General features: G+C 33.6%; 4 protein-coding genes and 1 non-coding gene across 8 annotated transcripts; 2 read left to right on the top strand and 3 right to left on the bottom strand.

Annotated features, from left to right (window-relative positions):
- Positions 1-1125: 1125 nt before the first annotated feature.
- Positions 1126-4681, bottom strand: LOC18020071 (probable boron transporter 2). Its single transcript, XM_006402329.2, has 12 exons — positions 4160-4681; positions 3980-4062; positions 3695-3887; positions 3481-3619; positions 3234-3399; positions 2872-3038; positions 2621-2794; positions 2449-2544; positions 2244-2375; positions 1847-2166; positions 1493-1763; positions 1126-1407 (listed from the first exon to the last, which is right to left on the bottom strand). The coding sequence occupies exons 1-12, from the start codon at positions 4261-4263 to the stop codon at positions 1135-1137; spliced, it is 2118 nt and encodes a 705-aa protein (XP_006402392.1). The 5' UTR covers positions 4264-4681; the 3' UTR covers positions 1126-1134.
- Positions 4682-11867: 7186 nt separating this feature from the next.
- On the bottom strand, positions 11868-13451 carry LOC18020070 (GDSL esterase/lipase At3g62280). Its single transcript, XM_006402328.2, has 5 exons — positions 13182-13451; positions 12908-13090; positions 12681-12844; positions 12189-12459; positions 11868-12094 (listed from the first exon to the last, which is right to left on the bottom strand). The coding sequence occupies exons 1-5, from the start codon at positions 13432-13434 to the stop codon at positions 11868-11870; spliced, it is 1098 nt and encodes a 365-aa protein (XP_006402391.1). The 5' UTR covers positions 13435-13451.
- Positions 13452-13908: 457 nt separating this feature from the next.
- On the bottom strand, positions 13909-13981 carry TRNAF-GAA. The gene has a single exon. It is a non-coding gene; the product is annotated as a tRNA-Phe (tRNA).
- A 73-nt stretch (positions 13982-14054) lies between these two features.
- LOC18020166 (ADP-ribosylation factor 1) lies at positions 14055-16134 on the top strand. Of its 2 annotated transcripts, none has more exons than XM_006402327.2 (7): positions 14055-14182; positions 14644-14800; positions 15104-15174; positions 15300-15419; positions 15524-15642; positions 15727-15808; positions 15890-16134. In XM_006402327.2, exons 2-7 carry the CDS (start codon positions 14653-14655, stop codon positions 15893-15895), a joined length of 546 nt encoding a protein of 181 aa, XP_006402390.1. In that variant the 5' UTR covers positions 14055-14182; positions 14644-14652; the 3' UTR covers positions 15896-16134. The 2 variants fall into 2 exon arrangements, with proteins under 2 accessions (XP_006402390.1, XP_006402389.1); XM_006402326.2 differs by having other exon boundaries at positions 14067-14182; positions 14641-14800.
- Positions 16135-16555: 421 nt separating this feature from the next.
- Positions 16556-19666, top strand: LOC18020165 (DUF724 domain-containing protein 7). 3 transcript variants are annotated; one of them, XM_006402325.2, is made up of 8 exons: positions 16556-17135; positions 17222-17626; positions 17746-17970; positions 18096-18174; positions 18273-18424; positions 18492-18594; positions 18678-18746; positions 18843-19666. In XM_006402325.2, exons 1-8 carry the CDS (start codon positions 16683-16685, stop codon positions 19508-19510), a joined length of 2154 nt encoding a protein of 717 aa, XP_006402388.1. In that variant the 5' UTR covers positions 16556-16682; the 3' UTR covers positions 19511-19666. The 3 variants fall into 3 exon arrangements, with proteins under 3 accessions (XP_006402388.1, XP_024012966.1, XP_024012965.1); XM_024157198.1 differs by having other exon boundaries at positions 18099-18174; positions 18678-19666; XM_024157197.1 differs by having other exon boundaries at positions 18678-19666.
- Positions 19667-20490: the final 824 nt, after the last annotated feature.

Raw genomic sequence — 20490 nt, 5'->3', positions numbered from 1 at the left:
AGCTTTGTTGTATAATGTTTAATTACGAATGAATTGTTTGACGGTAAAAAGAAAAACCATATCCACGTCGAGTCTTGCTTTTATCCAAAGCCATATTTTTTTCTTCTTCTAAATTTTACTGTTTTAATTTGTAAAGAAAATAAGTGCATTTAAAATAATATAGCAAAGAATCATACAATTTGTTATCCGCCTTTGTTTTGAACAGTATCCGCCTTGTGTATAATAATATTTAAAGTTATTAATTAATCAGCTATTAAAAAAAAAAAGTAATTAAATTTTAACTTTGTGTGTCTGCACGAGAATTTTTTATTTTTAATATAGGTTGTATTAATTTTTTTGTTTAGATATAATAATGTTTAAAATTATTAATTACTCAGCTATTTAAAAAGAAAAAGTAACTAGATTTTAGAAAACTTAAAAATATCTAAATTAATAACTAGTTTATAGAAATTAAATATAAACATAAAATAAAATATTATATTAAAACTTTGGAAGTGTTTGGAAACAATTACTAAAAATGTTTCTGTTTTAATATAATAGATTGATAAATCAAAGCTCTAACGTGTTGTTGAAATGTGAAACGTGTTTCGTGGAAAGTCTGAGAACCAATTAAAAATCTTGATCCAGAACTATGTATTTGTCTTTAGTCCAAAAAATATCTAGCCAATAAAGATTTAACAATTAATCAGCATTACATCAGTAGATATGAGTCGGCAAAATGTTGCTGGTGCCTGGTGGTGCTATGGAAAATTAACATGACAGATTACGTTAGCGCTGCATGATGACAGACGGTATTTAATGGGCCTTCATCACGAAAAGCCCATAAAGCTTTAACTGGTGAATTGTTTGAAACCCGTTGGCTCAGTGGCTTTCTTTCTTGTTTGAAAATTAATATTACCCGTTAATATTTTTGACTTATGACATGTTTGCCTCTTTTAGTAGTACATATAATATAAGTTTACCGGCAGTCGAAAGAGTAAGTAAGATTTTGACAGTGATTCGTATCGAGATCAAGAACAGGAAATGCATACGTAAAACATAGGTTAAAAACGAAAAACTCAAGAAAGCTTTTATTAATCGACTAGTTTTAAACATAATCTCTCGGGTTTTATTAAGCCTCCATAATCGCTATTCTCACTTCGACGGTGATGACGATGACGGGTTCAAAGGGCTCGGCTTTGGACTATTTTTCCCTTTTCCGGCGAGCCTAGGACTCATCTCACCTCTCCTTTCATTCACTCTAGGACTAAACACTTGAGACAGATTCCGATTAAAACCAGGCGTTGAAGTCGAACTAGTGACTTTAGGGCTACATGTGTGTCTAAATTCTCCTCTACTTCTTGTAATATACTCATCAAGAATCTCAGAATCACATGGATATGAAGCTGTTGATCCCATCTCAGCTTCCTGCAAAATCGAAATTCTGTTAACAAGAAATCTAAGAAACCAAAGAAAAATTGATTTTGATTGAATCTAGCAATGGAGTCTTTACCGGTACTGCGAGGTTGAATGGTAAAGCGGGTGCTTCTTCATACTCTGCTGCGTCTAAGTCCTGAAGATGAGCACTTTTGAAGAATCTTGGAAGGATATATTGCCTTACAGGTACTAGAAACATGATCATTAGAGGGAACATAACTCCAGCGAGTGGGATCCATGTGAGACCAAAGCAGATTAGAAGATAAGTTGTTTGGAAAATAGTGAACATTGCAATCGTTTTGAATGGAACAGTTTCCACGAATGTCGCGTGGTTGTCTTCAAGGACCCTGCAAATTTGGCAAGTACTTGAGTAATGGGTCTTGAGAGGGTAAAATAAGATAAAAACAAAAAAAAAAATTTAACACTTTACTTGAATCGACGACTTGGGGCTGTGAAGAGAAGTAAGATTCTTTCCCAGAATTGGTTTCCAGGTAAGCTTTCGATGGCCATGAAGGCGAAATAGCCCCAAAGGACTGATGTAGGGATCATTTTAAGGAGAGGCATGGCTGCAACACATCCTCCAACCATTAGTGCCTGAAGCAAGTTGCTTACTCTCTGTTCTTTGACTTCAATTGGCAATAAATCATCGATTTCTTTCTCGATATCAAACAGAGTTTCATCAACTGGAGCATCGAGATTTCCTGTGAATGTTGTCGCTTGTATTGTTGATTCTTTCAGCTCTTTCAGACCCTACGAAACAGATAATGTATCCTCAATTTAGCCTCAAACTATGTTAGTTCCATTGTTACATTGAGAAGATTCTTTACCTGAGGCTGCTGATAGACTAATGGAGTCTGCATTTGATTATAAACCTCTTGCATGTTACCATACAACTGTCCTAAACTCGCATTCTGCTTAATGCTTCTCCGTGCAGTTGCAACTAGTCTGTTCCGAAGCAGCTGTGTAAAAAGAGCAAACAACAAGCTAAATTGCACGTCCTGAAGAAAAACATAAGTGTTGCGGGTAGAGTACCTGATATTTTAGTGTTGCCAGGCTCTTGGTATGCATTGGTGATTGAGGTATGACTCCATTTGATGGAGGGATTCCAAGTAGACCACATATTAAGGTCTGAAAATGGCGGAGCTATTAGTAGATGGAGCACAAGAAGAAAAGAAGAAATCAATTGGTTCCTGCAAAATCTTACCAAAAAACCAAGAAGAAGCAGATCATAGTGGTAAGAAGATGGTTTTCTCAAATTGAATTCTTTCTGCTGTGCAAGCTGCGATGCTACACTGTGGTCGAAGTAGTAAAGAACTGCAATCATTGTTGCAGGAATAAAAGCTCCAATAATGTATACAATTGGAACTTCAAGCATCTCCTGAAATTTAAGAGTCACTAGGCATTAGTCACTTGTTCATCTTGGATTTGTGAGGAGATCTAAGGTAAAAGACACACCTTTACGACGGTCCAATTCTCATAAGCACCAGGGGACCAAGGATTTGGGCTAAAAAGTCGCCGGGGAATTCCTTTCGGAACATCTCCTGTTGGGATGTAGGAGACACCGGTCCAAACAAGAACCATGAGTGGGACACCATAGTCAGCTATTAAGCTTCTAAGCCAGCCTGTTTCAAGAATAATGTTTTAAAGAAGGGAATTAGGTTTCTTCAAGAACAAGGAAGCATTGACTGAGATCTCCCCACTTGTAAGCGCATAACTGATTATTGATTGGTCAAGATCCCTTGAATACGGAGATTCCAGCTCATAAGATGAAAAAATAAAAAAATAAAAATTGCAGTTGACTAACTATACTTCGATACCTGTTCCATATCTCCAGGATCTGGCTTTTCTACTTCTAAGTGCAGTTATAAGTAGACCAAAGGAGAGAACTAAAGCAAACATCCCATTTGCAAATCTCCAGGAAGGTAAAAACTCCAGAAGTTTCAGATTTTCTCTCTCAGGGGAGCGAAATTCATCAACTAATCCCTGGATATATATGATAATCAAAGCATTAGAGGCAAATAAAATCCAATTTCTAAGTATCGAAAAAATCGCAAATCTTCTTACTTTGATGGCTTCTTGCATGAATAGCATAGCTATAAGAAGTCCAAACAATTCTCCAGCTACTCTGGTGAATCTGTTGATTATTGAACAAGCTCCACATATAGCCAACACGAACAAAATTAACGAAGTCCAGACACAAACCCTGCACATGTTTGACTAGATTAACGTCTGATATTTTACAAGATTTAACAATGAATTTAGAAGAGAATTAAATTACCATCCAGACCAAGCCAAGAACAAATTGCGCCCCAGCTCAGGTCTCCCTTTCGCAAAGTTAAACATGAATGTGTACATAATTACAGTTGGCTCCGCAACTCCGAGTATAAGCAGAGGCTGGCCTCCGATAATCGAGTGAATGATTCCGCAAATGGCTGTAGATGCCAGTGTCTGAACAGCTGTAAGAACTCCATCTGAAAATTACATAATCCGATTCAAGTTGCAATTTTTGATAACATTCATAAAGCTCATAACTTTATTTTTAGAGGAGGAGATCTAGTAGTACCGGTGCTTCGTTCCAATTGTTCCCCGAATGAAATAACAGGAATGGCAGATGCAAAGAATATGTATGTGGTGGGAGCCAGAATCCTACAGAATTAGTAAGTTTTAGATATGTGAATAATTCACAAAAACAGAGAAACTTCGACGGGAAAAAAAAAACGAACAAGGTGACCAATTTTAGTACCTAAATCCAGCTTTGAATCCTCCGGTCCAATCTTGTTTGTAGCACGTTAACCTTCCTTTAAGATCATTCTTGATACCTTCAAACGGAACGAATGTCTCTTCCATGGTGGCTGGCTACTCTCTGTAAAATCCACTCTGTTTCTAAGTTCCTCTGTTTTTTTCTGTCAGACAAATCGTCAAACACTTGGAGAGCCTTCTACAACACAAGCAGACACCCGGTTATGGGGGCAGAAACGAAGAGGAGAACTACTTGAAATCGAACAAACCCATATTACAGAACATTCTCAATACAAGTTCAGGGAAGAGAAGAAAAATGGAGAAAAAAAAACAGATAAGAAGACTCAGAAGAAAGGAATCCAATATTAAGGAGCTCGTAATAACAATGAATCTCCTCGTAGAAGAAGATTGGGAACGATTCATGGAACAGACTTTACATGATAAAGTGTTTTGAGAAGTAATTGAGAAGCAATAATAAAGAAAAGGGGACTGTATTGTTTGGATGGCAAGAAAGTGGCAAAGTTGTCAGCTGAGCAGATTGCAATGTACGTCTTTCGTGGCAAAGGAAGAAGAAGAAGCCGAAGCATCGTTGTATATATAACACTGATAGATGGCGGAAATTAAACTAATTAAAAATTTCGTTAAAAGGGATTAACGAAGCGCGTGGAGTTTCCACCGTCAAAATTTTAATAACACTTTTTTTTTTTGCGGAAGTATTATATGACCTTTGACCTTTTTTATTTATTACTATTGATCACATAAACACAGGATTTATATAAGTTTTTCTTCAAAATGATTTGTATAAGTAAAATAATTTTTTTGAAAGGTAATTTGTTGTGTATTATTATGGGGGTGAATTAGTAGTATACACTGATATTACCGTTTGTCTAGATGTCGACAATAGCAAACTAGCAAATCGATTTGATTTCCTTTAACAAAAAAAAATCGATTTGATTTCGACAAGTATACATATCAGTATATCACCTATACAGTACTGAAATTTTAGAATCTAAAACGGTCTAGGATTCACTTATGTCTTACAGACAATTGGCAAAATTAACATATCTTCGAGAAGTTGAAAACTAGCTGTCAGGTACGGTGCAAATAAGCGTATAGTTCTCTAAAAGAAAAGATGGGCCAAAAGTTTTGGAAACTCACATACAGAAACAGTTGAAATGTTTATTATATCCGGTAAAAAATCAAATTATTATCACCATCTACATGACTATACATGATACATCCAGTGTACATAAAAATCCGCAGCTGTACATTGGAAGAACAAGCTTAATTGCTTAACGTATCAAAATCCTAATCCAAAAAATGATTAACAAAGTGACAAAAAGATAGGTTAGTAAAAGCAATGGTGATTGGATAAGGAAGTCAAGTAAAGCTTCGTTGTTGTTTAAAGATGGTCTTAATGTGTTAGGTTGATTTCTTACTATTACAACGTCAGTGTATGATTAGATGTATGTTATCTGCACCACCTTCAAAAAGTGACCTTTTTTTTTTGGCCTTATAGAGAAATCATCGTACGGCACTCTTTGCCTTTTTTAAGAAGCAGGTAGTAATATGTATACGTGCTCTCTTCATTGGTTCCTCAATTATAAACAACGTTACCATAAAAAAAAAAAGTATGTATGGAAGAGAGGTTGAAGCCCATGTGCTATGGACAACTCATTTTTTGCCCCTCCACGCAATCTCGCAACCAAGATATACAATATTACCAATTCACAGCCATATTTCTCAACAAACGTCCGTTCTAATAATAATAATAAAAAAAAATCATGAACCATTTGTTTATAGAAACAAAACAGAGAGAATCATCATTTGTATTACGAGATATAACTCGATTTGCAAAAACACTCGAGTGCACTTATTAGCCACTTGAAAACGATTAATTTGACTGGCTTATCTATGAAGTTTATGCAAATTCTCTTATTGTAAGTCACCTATATTGCTCTACACAGTCAAAGTTGTTTTCACTAAATTACAGTAACGTGAAAAAAACCTTAACTGGACTTGTTTTTCTTCGTTTAAAGAGTTAATTTGTTCAATCGTGCATTTGGAATAATTATTGCATACCAAGTATTTTTAGGTCTTTCACATTCAAAGGAAAGTTTGGTTGGTTTAATAATTTATAAAATCGGTGTTACTTTCTTTTCATAACTCATCATCTTAAATGTGTGGTTTGATTAAAAAGAAAGGTGTTTATTTGTTCTCTTTAGACTTTACGTAATAGAGAAAAAAGTCAACTGTTATACATTATGTCTATAGATATTTTCCGGATTAAATAATTGAGATCTAGGAAGGGACATGACATAACACTGAGTTACATATATAAACTACACTTTATTTTATATTATCATGTAACCGAACGAATAATCGGCCGTCTATGAATCTATGACAGTGAGTTGGATTTTGTCTCTATACTTGACACGATGGAAAAAGAGAGAGACAATTGCATAAACTTTTTGGCATAAAACACGATTTTTATAATTAATCTCACGCCTACGACGTCGAGTTCTTGTGCAATAAGTTTTTAGTTTTTTACTGCCTTCGCGTTATATACTCATTCGATTGGATATCAAGAGTTTTTATATGTTTTGATGATAAATTGAAAGATTTTAGTTAACCATCTGTGTCGGTATGCTTTATATAGAAGGATTTACATTCTAGACATTGTGAATATATTCTGGAGAATTCGTATATATCTTTATATGAACTAACATAAAAATATAGAATAGATTGTGAATATATTCTTTGATTATATGGATCTTAATTAGACCTTTCTATACTTTAGATGTACTGTATATTCTCTTAATCACCATTCTAGAACGAGTACATGTAAGGCGGCTATAACTGTAGACCGGTCTGGTACGGTTTAATCAAACCAAGTGAAGGTATATCCTGTCTAAAGATAGTTTCAACAGAAAATAATGGCATAATGTCGATATATCCCAATAAAGAGTATGAAAAGTTGAAAAATGAAAACTAACCAAATGACATGCGATAAAACTAAGACCACCTCCAATACTAATAATGGTGATAAGCTTTTAAAAGTATCTCATCTAATATAATATTGTTATTTTTATGTAATTTAATTAATTAATTAAATTATAAATTATAAAAATAAATTATACCAATAAAATGATGACACATCTCACGAGAGTTTCTCAAATCTTGTTTTAGAAATTCTCCACTATAGATGCTAGGTTCTCATTCTCTCTCCTCTTTTTTATTTTTTTTCTATTTTTTTAATCCTCTTTGAGAGAGTACTATTGGAGGTGCTATAATGACTACATTATTAGAGACTCAATTATGCATTCACTCATTTTACGACTTCCGTTTTTTTCCTCAAAGGTATATATCTCGATGATGTGCTAAACTATTTCCTTCTATCCAATTTTATACAAGCTGGTCGGAATCTTCGCTTTCACTTTCCAATTCCATTAATACGAGGTCTTGGATGTTGAACCATCAAATAGCACCACATTAAACTCATACATATATATATATATGCTGTTATATATATATATATATATAATATGTTTCGTTATATATACGCACCATTTTACGTGAATTGAATTCCCCTTTTTAAATTTAATAGAAAAAGTGGACCAAGATATTAATCCAAAAATGATCTATGCGATATATTTTGTCGTGCAATATGAAATCACAAAAGTCGAACAACACTTTTGAAGTCTGTATTAATAGGTGGTTTGATGACATCACAAAACTCACACAACAACTTACATATACTGTGTGAATATATGAGGTGCAGTAAAATTAGGAGACGACTTTTTCCTATTATGGACTGGAGGGAGCGATAATAATTGACGAAGAAACATAAAAGTGTGACAGAAGACAAAATACAACAGTGTAGTATTTTATATATAAAAGCTGCTCAACTTTCACCTTTGATTGATACATCAGCATGGGATAGGTTGACATTTGTCCTTAAATTTTAATTAATAAATTTTAATATTAAATTTTAAAACAATGAAAGAATATGAAAAGTTTATTTTATTAATTAACTCTTAATTAAAATATATATTAATGTTAAATAACAGTTTATGTTATAACTAATTAAAAATATTGATAGATATGTATTTAATTTTTAAATAATTGTAGATTACTTAATAATATTTAGATTACTTAATAATATTTTAAGATGTATTTTAAATTAATTTTTTAAGATTATTTATAATAAAATACTGACAAGTAACAAATGAAATGATGATTATATTAATTTTATTTTTTTTAATTAATTGACTATCAATTAATATTTCTGTAAATGTTAAACAAAAATTTATGTTATAACTAATTAAAAATATTGAATGATATTTATTAATCTTAATATAACTTTAAATTAATAAATAATATTCAATATGTATTAATATTTTATAATTTTTTTAGAATAAAATATTAACAAGTAAGTAAGTAACAAGTAATAATTATATTAATTTTTACAAAAATATAAAAAAAGTTTGAAAATTTTAAAAAGAAAAACCCGCACGTTGGTATTCACCTTGTCTTATATATAAAACTTGGCCAACTTTCTCCAGCTGCTTGCTACATTAGCACTGGGGAGAACGCCACCTGTCCATTTAAAATCTTAATGAAATAAATAATTAATCATATTTAAAAAAAAAGCATTAAAGAACATTAATAAATATTAATATGTATAACAAATATATTTAAATAAATAAATTCAAATTTATTTTAAATATATCAAAACTTATAAATATTATATAATATAAAACTTTTTGAAATACATCATTCCATTTATTCTTTCCAAGTGATTTAAACTACATTTTCAAACTAAAAGTATAATTAAATTTTTATGAAAGTGAAAAAAAATTATCAGACTGAATAAGTTAAATTTTTTTAAATAATCTTATATAAAACTCTAACTAATAAAATTATAACACATAATATTCAATAAATGATTAAAGAGATAAAAAATAATTAAAAAATAATGGTAAAAAAAATGGATACATAAAAATGTCATACAAAGTTTTTTAGTAATTTTTAAAAAGATGTAATCAATAAAATATATATAACCAAAAAAACTCAAAATGGTAAATTTTTCTATGAGCTATTACGTTTTTATATATAAATTAAAATAATAGATCTTTAGTCCCTCATTACAATAGGAGAAAAATTGGATTATTTGGTACAACCGGTGTAGAAGAGATTACAAATAATTTATCATCTAGAAGAAATCGGAAAATATAAATATTTTAAACGAAAAAACATTGATGGTAAAAATAAAATTCAATACAAATTCTAAAAATGTATTAAAACAAGATCCGCGCATATGTGCGGGTTTTCTCTTAGTCTTATATATAAAACTTGGCCAACTTTCTCAAGCTGTTTGCCACATCAGCACTGGAGAAAGTGCCATCTGTCCATTTAAAATCTTAATGAAATAAACAATTAATCACATTTAAAGAAAAAGCATTAAAGAATATTAATAAATATTAATATGTATAACAAATGTATGTAAATAAATAAATTCAAATTTATTTTAAATATATCAAAACTTATAAATATTATATAATATAAAACTTTTTGAAATACATCATTCCATTTCTTCTTTCCAAGTGATTTAAACTACATTTTCAAACTAAAAGTATAATTAAAATTTTATGAAAGTGAAAAAAAAATTATCAGAGTGAATAAGTTAAGAAGTTTTAAATAATCTTATATAAAACTCTAACTAATAAAATTATAACACACAAAAAATATTTAATAAATGATTAAAGAGATAAAAAATTATTAAAAAAAATAATAATAAAGAATTGGATACATAAAAATGTCATACAAAGTTTTTTAGTAATTTTTAAAAAGATGTAATCAATAAAATATATATAACCAAAAACACTCAAAATGGTAAATTTTTTTATGAGTTATTACGTTTTTATATAGAAATTAAAATAGTAGATTTTTAGTCCCTCATTACCATAGGAGAAAAATTGGATTACTTGGTACAATCGGTGTGGAAGAGATTACAAATAATTTATCATCTAGAAGAAATCGGAAAATATAAATATTTTAAATAAAAAAAAATTGTTGGTAAAAATAAAATTCAATACAAATTTTTAAAATATATTATTTAAAATATAAATTAAAACAAGACAATCAACTTTCTCCAGCTTAATGCCACATGAGCATTGGAGATAGTGACACATATCCATTTACAATCTTAATTAAAAAATAATTAATAAAATTTAAAAAAACACATTAAAGAATATAAATAAATAATATGTATATAAATAAATTTATATAATAAAAGAATTAAAATTTAATTTAAATATATTACAACTTATAAATATTATATAATAAAAAACTTTTTAAATGCACCATTCTATTTTCTTTTTCAAATGATTTAAATTTCATTTTAAAAAAAAAATAATTAAATTTTAATGCAAGTGAAAAAAATTATGAAATATAAAACTCTAACTAATAAATTTATATAATCTTATATAAAACTCTAACTAATAAATAATTAAGTTTCAAATAATCTTATGTAAAACTCTAACTAATAAATTTATAAAACATAAAAATATTAATAAATGAATAAAGAGATAAAAAATATAAAAAAATAATAGTAAAAGAAGAGTGAATATATAAAAATGTCATAAATTTTTTTTTTGTACAAAAAAACCAGGAATCAAGAAAATATATATAACAAAAAAAACTCAAAATTGTATATTGAGAAAGTTAAAAAATATTATATTAGTAGGATTTACAACAATAAAAAGAATATGAAGATGGAAGAACAAATAAATATTCCTCTCTGATATTCAACTTATATTTTTATGTGAACTATTACATTTTTATACAGAAATTAAATAGTAGGTTTTTAATTCTTTATTATAATGGGAGAAATTTTGGACTATTTCGTACAACTGGTGTAGAATAGTTACAAATAATATGTTATAAAAAAAATAAAAAAATAAATATTTTAAAGGCAAAAAAATTGATAATAAAAATAAAATTTAATAAAAAATTTTAAAATGTATAATTTAAAATATAAATTAAAATAAAACCGCACATACGTCGCGGATTCTCTCCTAGTAAAAATAATTAAAGATCAGCCTTCTATAGTGTTCATCTAAAAATCAATATAAGCCGAGAATCAAATGAAAACGTAACTCAAGTGGTAGGTCACTCTTTTATCAAAAAAAAAAAGAAAGAAAGTGGAGGTCACTTCTCATCATTTCGCATTTCTCTTTACACCATTCACTCCAAGCCTCAACAACACTGTGCATCTCACATTATTATTTCGTATACTATTTTTTCCCTCATGAAATCATAACATACGTATTTAATTTCTTTTTTCTTGGGTTTTAATCATAACATTTGTATTCATAAACCATAGTCCAGGTTCAACGTACGTAAAACATCATCTTAAAGAGCGGATGAAATTAAATTTCAATCTTATAATAAAGGGACATTAATTAAATTTGAAGCCTGGAATTGTGATCATGGTGGCTCATGGTTTGACTTTCCACATTCACTTCATTGCGCAATCATTAGTCATCAGTACCATCAATAGTTGAACCGACTTATAAGAGATTAATCAGCAGTTAAGAATTATTCATATATATAAAACATACATACAGTACAATTTTCCCTCTCTTAATATAGTGAAAAGAAGAAAATTTAATAACCAAATGGGTTTTATTGATTAATTTGTTATACCTCTACCAAAACCGGCCAATAGGAATTTTTGGGTAAGAGTACCGGTTTGAAAGAACCGCATCAACAACAAACCGGTTAGCAGCTTCAGTATAGTGAACTCCATCCCATACAATTGCTTTGGTTACATCACGGCAAATAGTTGAACCGGGTTGACCACACGTGGCTTTTCGATCGTAGTTGTTTGGCTTTCCTCCATAACCGCAACAAGCCATTAACGGATCCACAAATCCTGAAAACGCGAAATGAAAATAACCGAATCAAACCGATTCTGACTCTTAACAAAGGCTTCTAACATGAATTTTATTAGTGCAATCGATACGCACCGTATCGTTTGAAATCTTGGGAGAGTTTGTATTTGATAGAGTAAATATCAACGTAGACGAGAGTAGCGTCTTTGAATTGGGACCTCATTTCTTTGATTAGACTAAAAAGTCCTTTGTTGAAGGCCTTTGCCACGTCGTTGTGAACCCGGAAACAACCAATCGGGTCAAGATCCGAATCGTTGTGTGGGTTAATTGCCAATTCCTTGGGTGCACAACCCAATGGGCCTGTGTTATGTACCCAAAACTTTCTCCCTCCGTATAGATGTACGGTCTTCATTACAACATACCAAATTACAAACCGGCCGTATTAGGAACCGTTTTGACGCAAACACAAAAAATTAAACCCATTCCTCAGGAATTTTCTAAGAGTTTTGTCTACTGATTTTATCAATTATCATCCGAATATATCTAATGATAATTAAAATTTGGGACTAACAGTTAATGATATGATTATGTGAAAATGAGAAGGATTTGAGAAAGAGATTAAAGTACCTGTATGGCCTTTTGAATCTCAAGAAGCATAGGAGGGATTTTTTCGACGACGGATGTATACGTTAAGTTTGAATCGTATAGAGCAAGTAGAAGATCATTTTGTCCGATATCGATCATGTACAGTGCGTTTTTGAATCCTTTATCATCAATAAGATCTCTTCTTCCTGTTAACAAAACATCATGTTAAGTACTTAAGAATTTTTATTTTTTGGAAACAAATTACTTACCGGAAGTGATAAGTTCTTGACAACGGTTCTTGAAACGGATGAACTGGCGGATTTGAACGGCAAGTGGGAAGGAAAAAACGGGAAGAGCGGTGGCGCCGGAGACAGCGAAATTGACTCCTCTTTTGAAATTTGGTGAGAGTGAGTCCAAATATGGACTCAAATATGTCATCTTTAAATGTTCACCTTAACCATATAAAGAGAATCACCAATTTGTAAATTTACATGTACTGTATACATATTTAGAGTATATACATAGAATAGAAATGGAACTTACAGAGAAAGTCAATTATGAGTCGACCGTCGCCGAGACGACCTGTGCCTCTGTGGAAGAAAGTAATGCCATGAGGGAGTCCGATGGGAAGTCCGACGCCGGCTAAAACTCCTCCGGTGTCGGAATTGGAGTCACCGAAGTTTATCAAAATAGGTTTCTTGCTTGATTTGGAACTTTCTTCCGAGTTACAACAGATCAAAAGAGATAAACATAAAATTAAGGAGAAGCATCGCAGAGAAGAAACAGTGTGATCCATTTCGTTTAAAATATTGTTGCAACGAAGAATATCATCAAGCTTCAAGATCAAAGCTTTATATACGGTCAGATCTTTAGCTTCGAAAGTCAATTTTTTTAAAATGCAAGTCAATAAATATTTGTTTTTTTTTTACGGTAATTTGTTGAAGTTATTTCAAGTTGCATTATATCGTTTGTTTAATATAGTATGAAAGAAATGTTTTAGATCCGATCGGCCATATTTTCGTAGGATCGTCAGAATTTGTTGAGATATTAAATTATAAATTATCCATATGACTTTTTGACTTTTTTTTTTTTAATTCGTCTATTGCTGATATAAAGAATGTAGTAGATGTATGATCAGAAATTTTGAAATTACAATTTCGGCCCATATATATTGAAAAAAAAGAGTACAAGGCCCATTATTTTGGCCCATATATATTGAAAAAAAAAGAAGAGTACAAAGCCCATTCGACTATTGCTGATGAAAAAGAAATGCGGTGAGCGTGGATCGAACACGCGACCTTCAGATCTTCAGTCTGACGCTCTCCCAACTGAGCTATCCCCGCGATTTGATGATCTAATCCGAAGTAAAAAGTATATTCGTAATATAACTTCAGGACGCGATAATTTTTTGTTTTTGGCATAAGTAGAGAATTGTTGCGTTGCACGATTCTCCTCTTACGTTCGAAGACCATTGCTTGTTCTTTGGACGACCATCGGCGACAGTGAAAGTCTAGGTCTTCCTCGGCGTCGTTTTTTCTTTCCCGGTATGCCCTTGTTCTTCGCTTAATACATCTCTCCGTCGCTCTATTTGTTTTCTCGATCGTCTTTTCGATTATCTAATCCCGCGATCCGGGTCCGTCATTTCCAGATCTGTGTTTAATCTCCCAATTTTTGTTGGGATGCGACATGATTTCTTGTGATTCTTTTCGTCCGGGATGTTAGATTTGTATCTGCATCGTCGTTATACAAAGTGATCTTGGTTTGTTTTTCAGATCGAGTGTTCACCTCAAATCGGAATTTAGTTTTCGTACTGTTTTGATTTGATCGAGACATGTTAATACGAATGAGATCCGTGAGATGTGGTAATCGTTCAGCGAAATCGTATGATGCATCAAAGCTGCTTTGTTCTGTAATTGTTTTCTCAATTGATGGGCATTGAATCTGTGTGGATGCTTCAAATGAGAGTGAGTTTTGATTTGAGGATTTTATGTGTTATACATAGCAGGCTTGGAAAATGGGGCTGTCCTTCGGCAAATTGTTCAGCAGGCTCTTTGCAAAGAAAGAGATGCGTATCCTCATGGTTGGTCTTGATGCTGCTGGTAAGACAACCATCCTGTACAAGCTCAAGCTTGGAGAGATCGTCACCACGATTCCAACCATTGGTGGGTTTCTCTCTTTTCCTCTGCTCTTATCCACCACTTGAGTTAGTCTGTGAAATTGCCACATTGTGGGTTCATCTCAACGGACTGGGTAACATTTTCGTATTATGATTGGATTGGGGGATTACGGAGAGATTGGAACTTGACTAAATATATTTGTAGAGATTTGTCTGTGGGTTATCATCCCATGCGGTGTACTTCTTGCTGAAGGGTTTTCATCTTTGACTCATTGTTTATGAGTATGATTAACAGAGTGAGTGCTTAATGCCTTAGTACTGTGAAATTGACAGTTCTTGTTTTTACTAGGTTTCAATGTGGAGACTGTGGAATACAAGAACATCAGCTTCACCGTGTGGGATGTCGGGGGTCAGGACAAGGTACTATCATTACACTGCTTTACCATTACTCTACTATCATCCTTGATTTTCAAAAAAAAAAACGGCCCTTTTGGCTGATTCCAATATAACAATGTTTTTTTGTTTTTTTGGGTTTCCTTGTCTAGATTCGTCCATTGTGGAGACACTACTTCCAGAACACACAAGGGCTAATCTTTGTGGTGGACAGCAATGACCGTGACCGTGTTGTGGAAGCTAGGGACGAGCTCCATAGAATGCTAAACGAAGTAAAGCTCAAAACCAAATTCTCCTTCTCTATTTACACGAGGAGGCAATTGGCATTAATTTTGATTTTGACATTGCTTTCTTATGTTTCCTATAAATGTTGCAGGATGAGTTGAGAGATGCTGTGCTTCTCGTCTTTGCTAACAAGCAAGATCTTCCAAACGCAATGAACGCCGCTGAGATAACTGACAAGCTTGGACTTCACTCTCTCCGTCAACGACACTGGTGAGCCCCAAAAAAAACGAAACCAGATACTTAAACTGGAACTTGTAAATCGGAAGAACTGATGTAATCGTTGGTCGGTTTCAGGTACATACAGAGCACATGTGCTACATCCGGAGAAGGGCTTTATGAGGGACTTGACTGGCTCTCCAACAACATCGCAAACAAGGTATAATCAAGTTTACAAATAGCTTGTTAAATCGTTTTGGTATAAACTTGACTGTTAAACTAAATGTCTGATTAAATGCAGGCTTAGAAGAGCAACGTGTGGTCTTGTTTTATCGAGGAGAAGTGTCTCGTCTTCTTCGTCTCTCTTTCCGTCTTTCGCCTCAAACTTTATCATTTCATACTTTGTCTTCTTTGCTCTAATAATTCATCAGTTTTTTTTTCTTTTTCTTTTATCCTAAAACTCAGACGCTTATAATATGGGGCCAACTTTTTGGCGGAGATTCCAATTTCGTTAGGTTTCTACATTTATCAAACACAATTTATGAACTTCCCTACTTATAATTTCATTAGAAGGCTAGTGAATTATTACGACTAATAAAAAACCGACATTATAGTAAAATTGAAAAATAATCCTCTTCCGAAGAATAAAATTACGAACTTTGCCCTCTTATGGTTTATGAATGGGTTTTTTTATTAAACGTTGTTGTATTCTAATTCCTTTGTCATAAACACTACGTATGAAAAATCCAAATATAAACGAATCGGATTGGGCACTTTTTACGACATTGGCTCTTAAGACAGGCGCTACTGTTCCCGATCTAATCATAGTTAATACGGGGTGAAAATAAAAATAGTTACTTTATTATACGGACCCCGTATTAAATTCATCGCAAACAAGGTGTGTATACATATATATGTCAACTAACATATTAATCCAAAAGATTGAACGAAAAAAAAAAAAGGAATTTATTCTGAGCGGCATTTTTTTCAAGGATTCACAAGTACAGTAAAGTGGGTTTCTCTATCTTTCATCTCTCTGGTCTAGTGTTCTAGGTCTGGGTGAAGAAGAGAGAAGAAGTGATTTCTGAAGAGCAATGTTGTTAACTACTGGGAGAAAGGAGAAACTCTTCGCTTGTAAAGGCTCCGAAATTGAAGTCACTTTCGACCATGGTACTGGGTATGTATGGTATCGAGCTCTTCTCGAAGAAAACCTTTCTAAATCGAAGCGGAAGAAGCTCTCTGTTCGCCATTTGAAGCCTCTGGTCAAAGAAGACTACTCGCCTCCGTTAGTCACAACCTCTTTCCATCGTCTAATTCGTCCAGCTCCGCCTCAGGATCCGTTTCCCGACCTCGATTTTGAGGAAGGTGACATGATTGACGCTGCTCATCAAGGTGCCTGGTGGTCTGGTTGGGTCGTTAAAGTTTTGGGATTTCGGCGTTTCTTAGTGTACCTCAGATTCGAACCTGATGTCATCGAGCTTGAACGAAATCATTTGCGCCCACATTTGGTTTGGAAAGATGAAGAATGGTTTCGCTGCGAGAAACGAGTAAATCTTCTCTCTTTTACTCATCTCTTTTGCTATATAGATATATATTATGAACAACTCATTTCACTATTTTTGTTCTGTTGAAGCAATTGACGGAGTCGGATTTTAGCGCCGGGAAAACATTAGAAGTTAGAAATGAGGTTGAACCTTTTGGGGATGTTTGGGCTCCGGCTATAGCCATTAAGGAGAATGAGGATGGGACATTGCTGGTCAAGTACAAGACTTTGAGCGGTGAATGCAACAAGACAAGCGTTCCTTATTCCAAAATCCGGCCTTCACCACCGCCTTCTTGTTTAGACGCTTTTAGGTTGATGCAAAACGTGGATGCGCTTCTCGAGTGTGGATGGTGTCAAGGTGTAGTAATGAAAGTTCTTTCCGGGAAGAGATACTCTGTGCTTTTGGGCCAAAACAAGCAAAGTAAAGACTTTGGCCACTTGCAGCTAAGACCATCTATGGAGTGGAAAGATGGAGCTTGGCAAACAGAAGAACAGGTCCCTTGTTACTTCTATGTTACATTGGTTTCTTTAAATTCGAAACACCATCGTGTGTAAATTTACTGGATCTTTTGGAGAACATGCATTGAAATCAGAATCTGTGTTTCCGATTTTAGGTTTTGGGTAGAGAGGAGAGTCCGCATGCAGCTGAAGAAACAACTGCTTCAACGCGCATAAGGATAACTGTTCGAAGTGCCTTGAGAGACATCAAAGCTTCTGCTGCTGGGAAAAAATTGAGGGTGACACGCTCTTCTAGTGGCACCATACAGAATCCTCTTATTGGAGAAGCTGGTAAAGAATCTGTATTTGACAATGAAACACAGCTCTCCCAAACTGCAGTTGTGAGTTAGATATTTTCTTCCCCTCTCTTTCTCTCTACTTCAACAGTCTTTAAGTTGAATCCGTGAATTTTACTTGCTTGAAGCAATCCGGCTACGATGACATAAACTTTGTGTGATTTATGCAGCAGTCATCTGGAGATTTAGCAAGTAAAAAGGCTAATGCTGTGATCACTGCAGTCGCAAGCCAACCGAAGATAGCAGCAAGTAATTGTTTCATCGTTCTTTACCTTAACAAGTGTGATGGTTATTTTAGTTGGAAGTTTTTTGTGTAACGAAATGAATCTACGTATTACTATTTCCAGCAAAAGAGTTTTACTCATCGTTAGTCCTGGGTGTGGCCGCACCACGTCTGACAAAACCACCGGTCAAAACACAAGGAAAAACATCTCCGAGGAAGAAACTTGTGGCAATGAAAACTCAAAAGGGCTCTGCAAATGATGCTGCCGGAGAGAAGGTGAAGGTTTAGTTTGTAGCATCGTTTAACATTTTTGTCGGTTGTTCATCCTGTTGATTCTATGCAGGGACCTGAGGAGTCGAAAAACAGAGAGAACGTTAATAAGAGGAAAAGAGGACGACAACCACGTAAGTTCATAAGCACAGAGCCTAAGCAAAAGCAAAAGACTGGTATGTCGTCTTAACTTTGATGGATAAGTAAATTTTGTGTCTTTGCAATCTTGAAACATTCTTGGCCTAACATTACCTTGTAGGTGAGGCTGGTAATGTTGGACTCGCCGATATGTCTGATGAGAATCAGCCTCTCGCTTCATGGATCCAAGGTGAAATTCATCATCGGTTTCGTGCTGAACAATTGATACTCATTTTAGCTTTCGGTTCTCATTGCTTTGTGTTTTGCTTTTTAATCTCTTCCTCAGGGCAATCCGCTTCTCGCACTCCTGATCCAATGCTTAATTCTGTTGTGGAAAAGCACGTCGATGTTGTGGAAGCTCCTGCAGCGAAAGACTCGACAATGGTTCTGCCATTTGCAAAGAAGTCACCTTGTTGGAAAGTCCTTGAATCAATGGAGATCTTCAAAGCTGTGCCACAACGTCCACATTTCATTCCACTGCTAGAGTGCGAAGAAGAGTCGCGCGAAGGAGACGCCATAGGTGCAATGGTGAAGTTCACTGGGCTGTTAGAGAAAGTGAACAACATACAAGTCGACGATCCAATAAGCGCGTTGAACAGGATCAACGAGTGTTTTCGCAAGCTAGAGGAACACGGGTTCGATGCAACAGCACCAAGATCTCGGATCGGCAAGCTATTGTGCATTAAAGAAAGCCAGACATGGGCATTGGAAGAGTTACAAGTTGTTGAGAGAGGGATCACAGAGAAAGACAATAAAAGACGGAAGTGTGAAGAAGACATTGAAGAAGTCTCAAGGAAGATTGTTGAATTGAAGAGACAAGAAGCATTGCTGAAGGAAGAGAAAGTGACAATGGACAAGGAGATAGCTCGGATGCACTCTCACGCAGCGGTTCTCGACCAAAAGGTTCAGAATGTGGAGCAGGAGTTTCGGGCAACTGTGACTGCCCCATGGTAATAAGCAAGCCATACTTCTAAATGGGTTTGTGTTATAAAACTATTTGAGTAGTCTGTATGTTGGTCGTAGAAGAAACTTTTAGCTGTAGTTAGTCAAAAGTCTCTGTGTCTTGTGTCTTTAAAAAAAAATCAAGAAACTCGTAATTAGTCTCAAGAGTCTCCACGCCTTCGATTCAGAAAATCTGAGTTCCCATTCCGTAACTTGAAAATGAAGATACATAAATATAAATGAACATCATGTCGTTATTTACATGAAAAACACACAAAACTTGAAATAAATATAAATGGCTTCGATTGAGTAGTGATCACTGATCATCATGTTGTGAATCACTTCATATACCAAATCCTATGAGCAGACAAACAAAAAGTAAGACCTTAATGTATCCATACACATACGCAACCATCAAGCCCACATACATGACAGCAATCACAATTTCAAAAGGCATTTTCTTCTTCTTCTTCTTCTTCTTCTTCTTCTTCTTCTTCTCTATAACTCTTTGTCTCTGTTTTATTTTATTTTTGTTGAGAAACTAACATTTACCATATGTACACTTAAAATATCACAGAACTTTACTCATATATAAGTAGAGCCAGTTCTGATATTTAAAAGACTAGAAACAAAGAAAAAACAACTAGAAGCCAGTTTATTAGATGTTATTTTTAAGCGGTGACGAAGAAAACTAAATTTTTTATCCATTGCATATACACTGTATACATGCCTTGGACGCTTAAAAGGTTAATTGCATTTTTAGAGATGATATAATTACGAGTTTACGACTAAAGAGCATATTTACTCTAAACTAATATGCATTAACATACATCTTTCTCTTTCCGTTCAAAATTAACATTATAGTCTGTACATGAAAAATGGTCTTTTACAGGAACATATATATGACACTTTCATGATTCACTGATTTTTGCATTTTTGATTGTTTTACTTTTGTCATAACTCACATGTGACTTTGAGATTCCCTTTTTCTT

The sequence above is a fragment of the Eutrema salsugineum genome, unplaced genomic scaffold (assembly GCF_000478725.1).
Source record: "Eutrema salsugineum unplaced genomic scaffold, Eutsalg1_0 scaffold_19, whole genome shotgun sequence".
NCBI classification, from domain to species: domain Eukaryota; kingdom Viridiplantae; phylum Streptophyta; class Magnoliopsida; order Brassicales; family Brassicaceae; genus Eutrema; species Eutrema salsugineum.
This window is presented reverse-complemented; position numbering and strand designations above follow the sequence as displayed.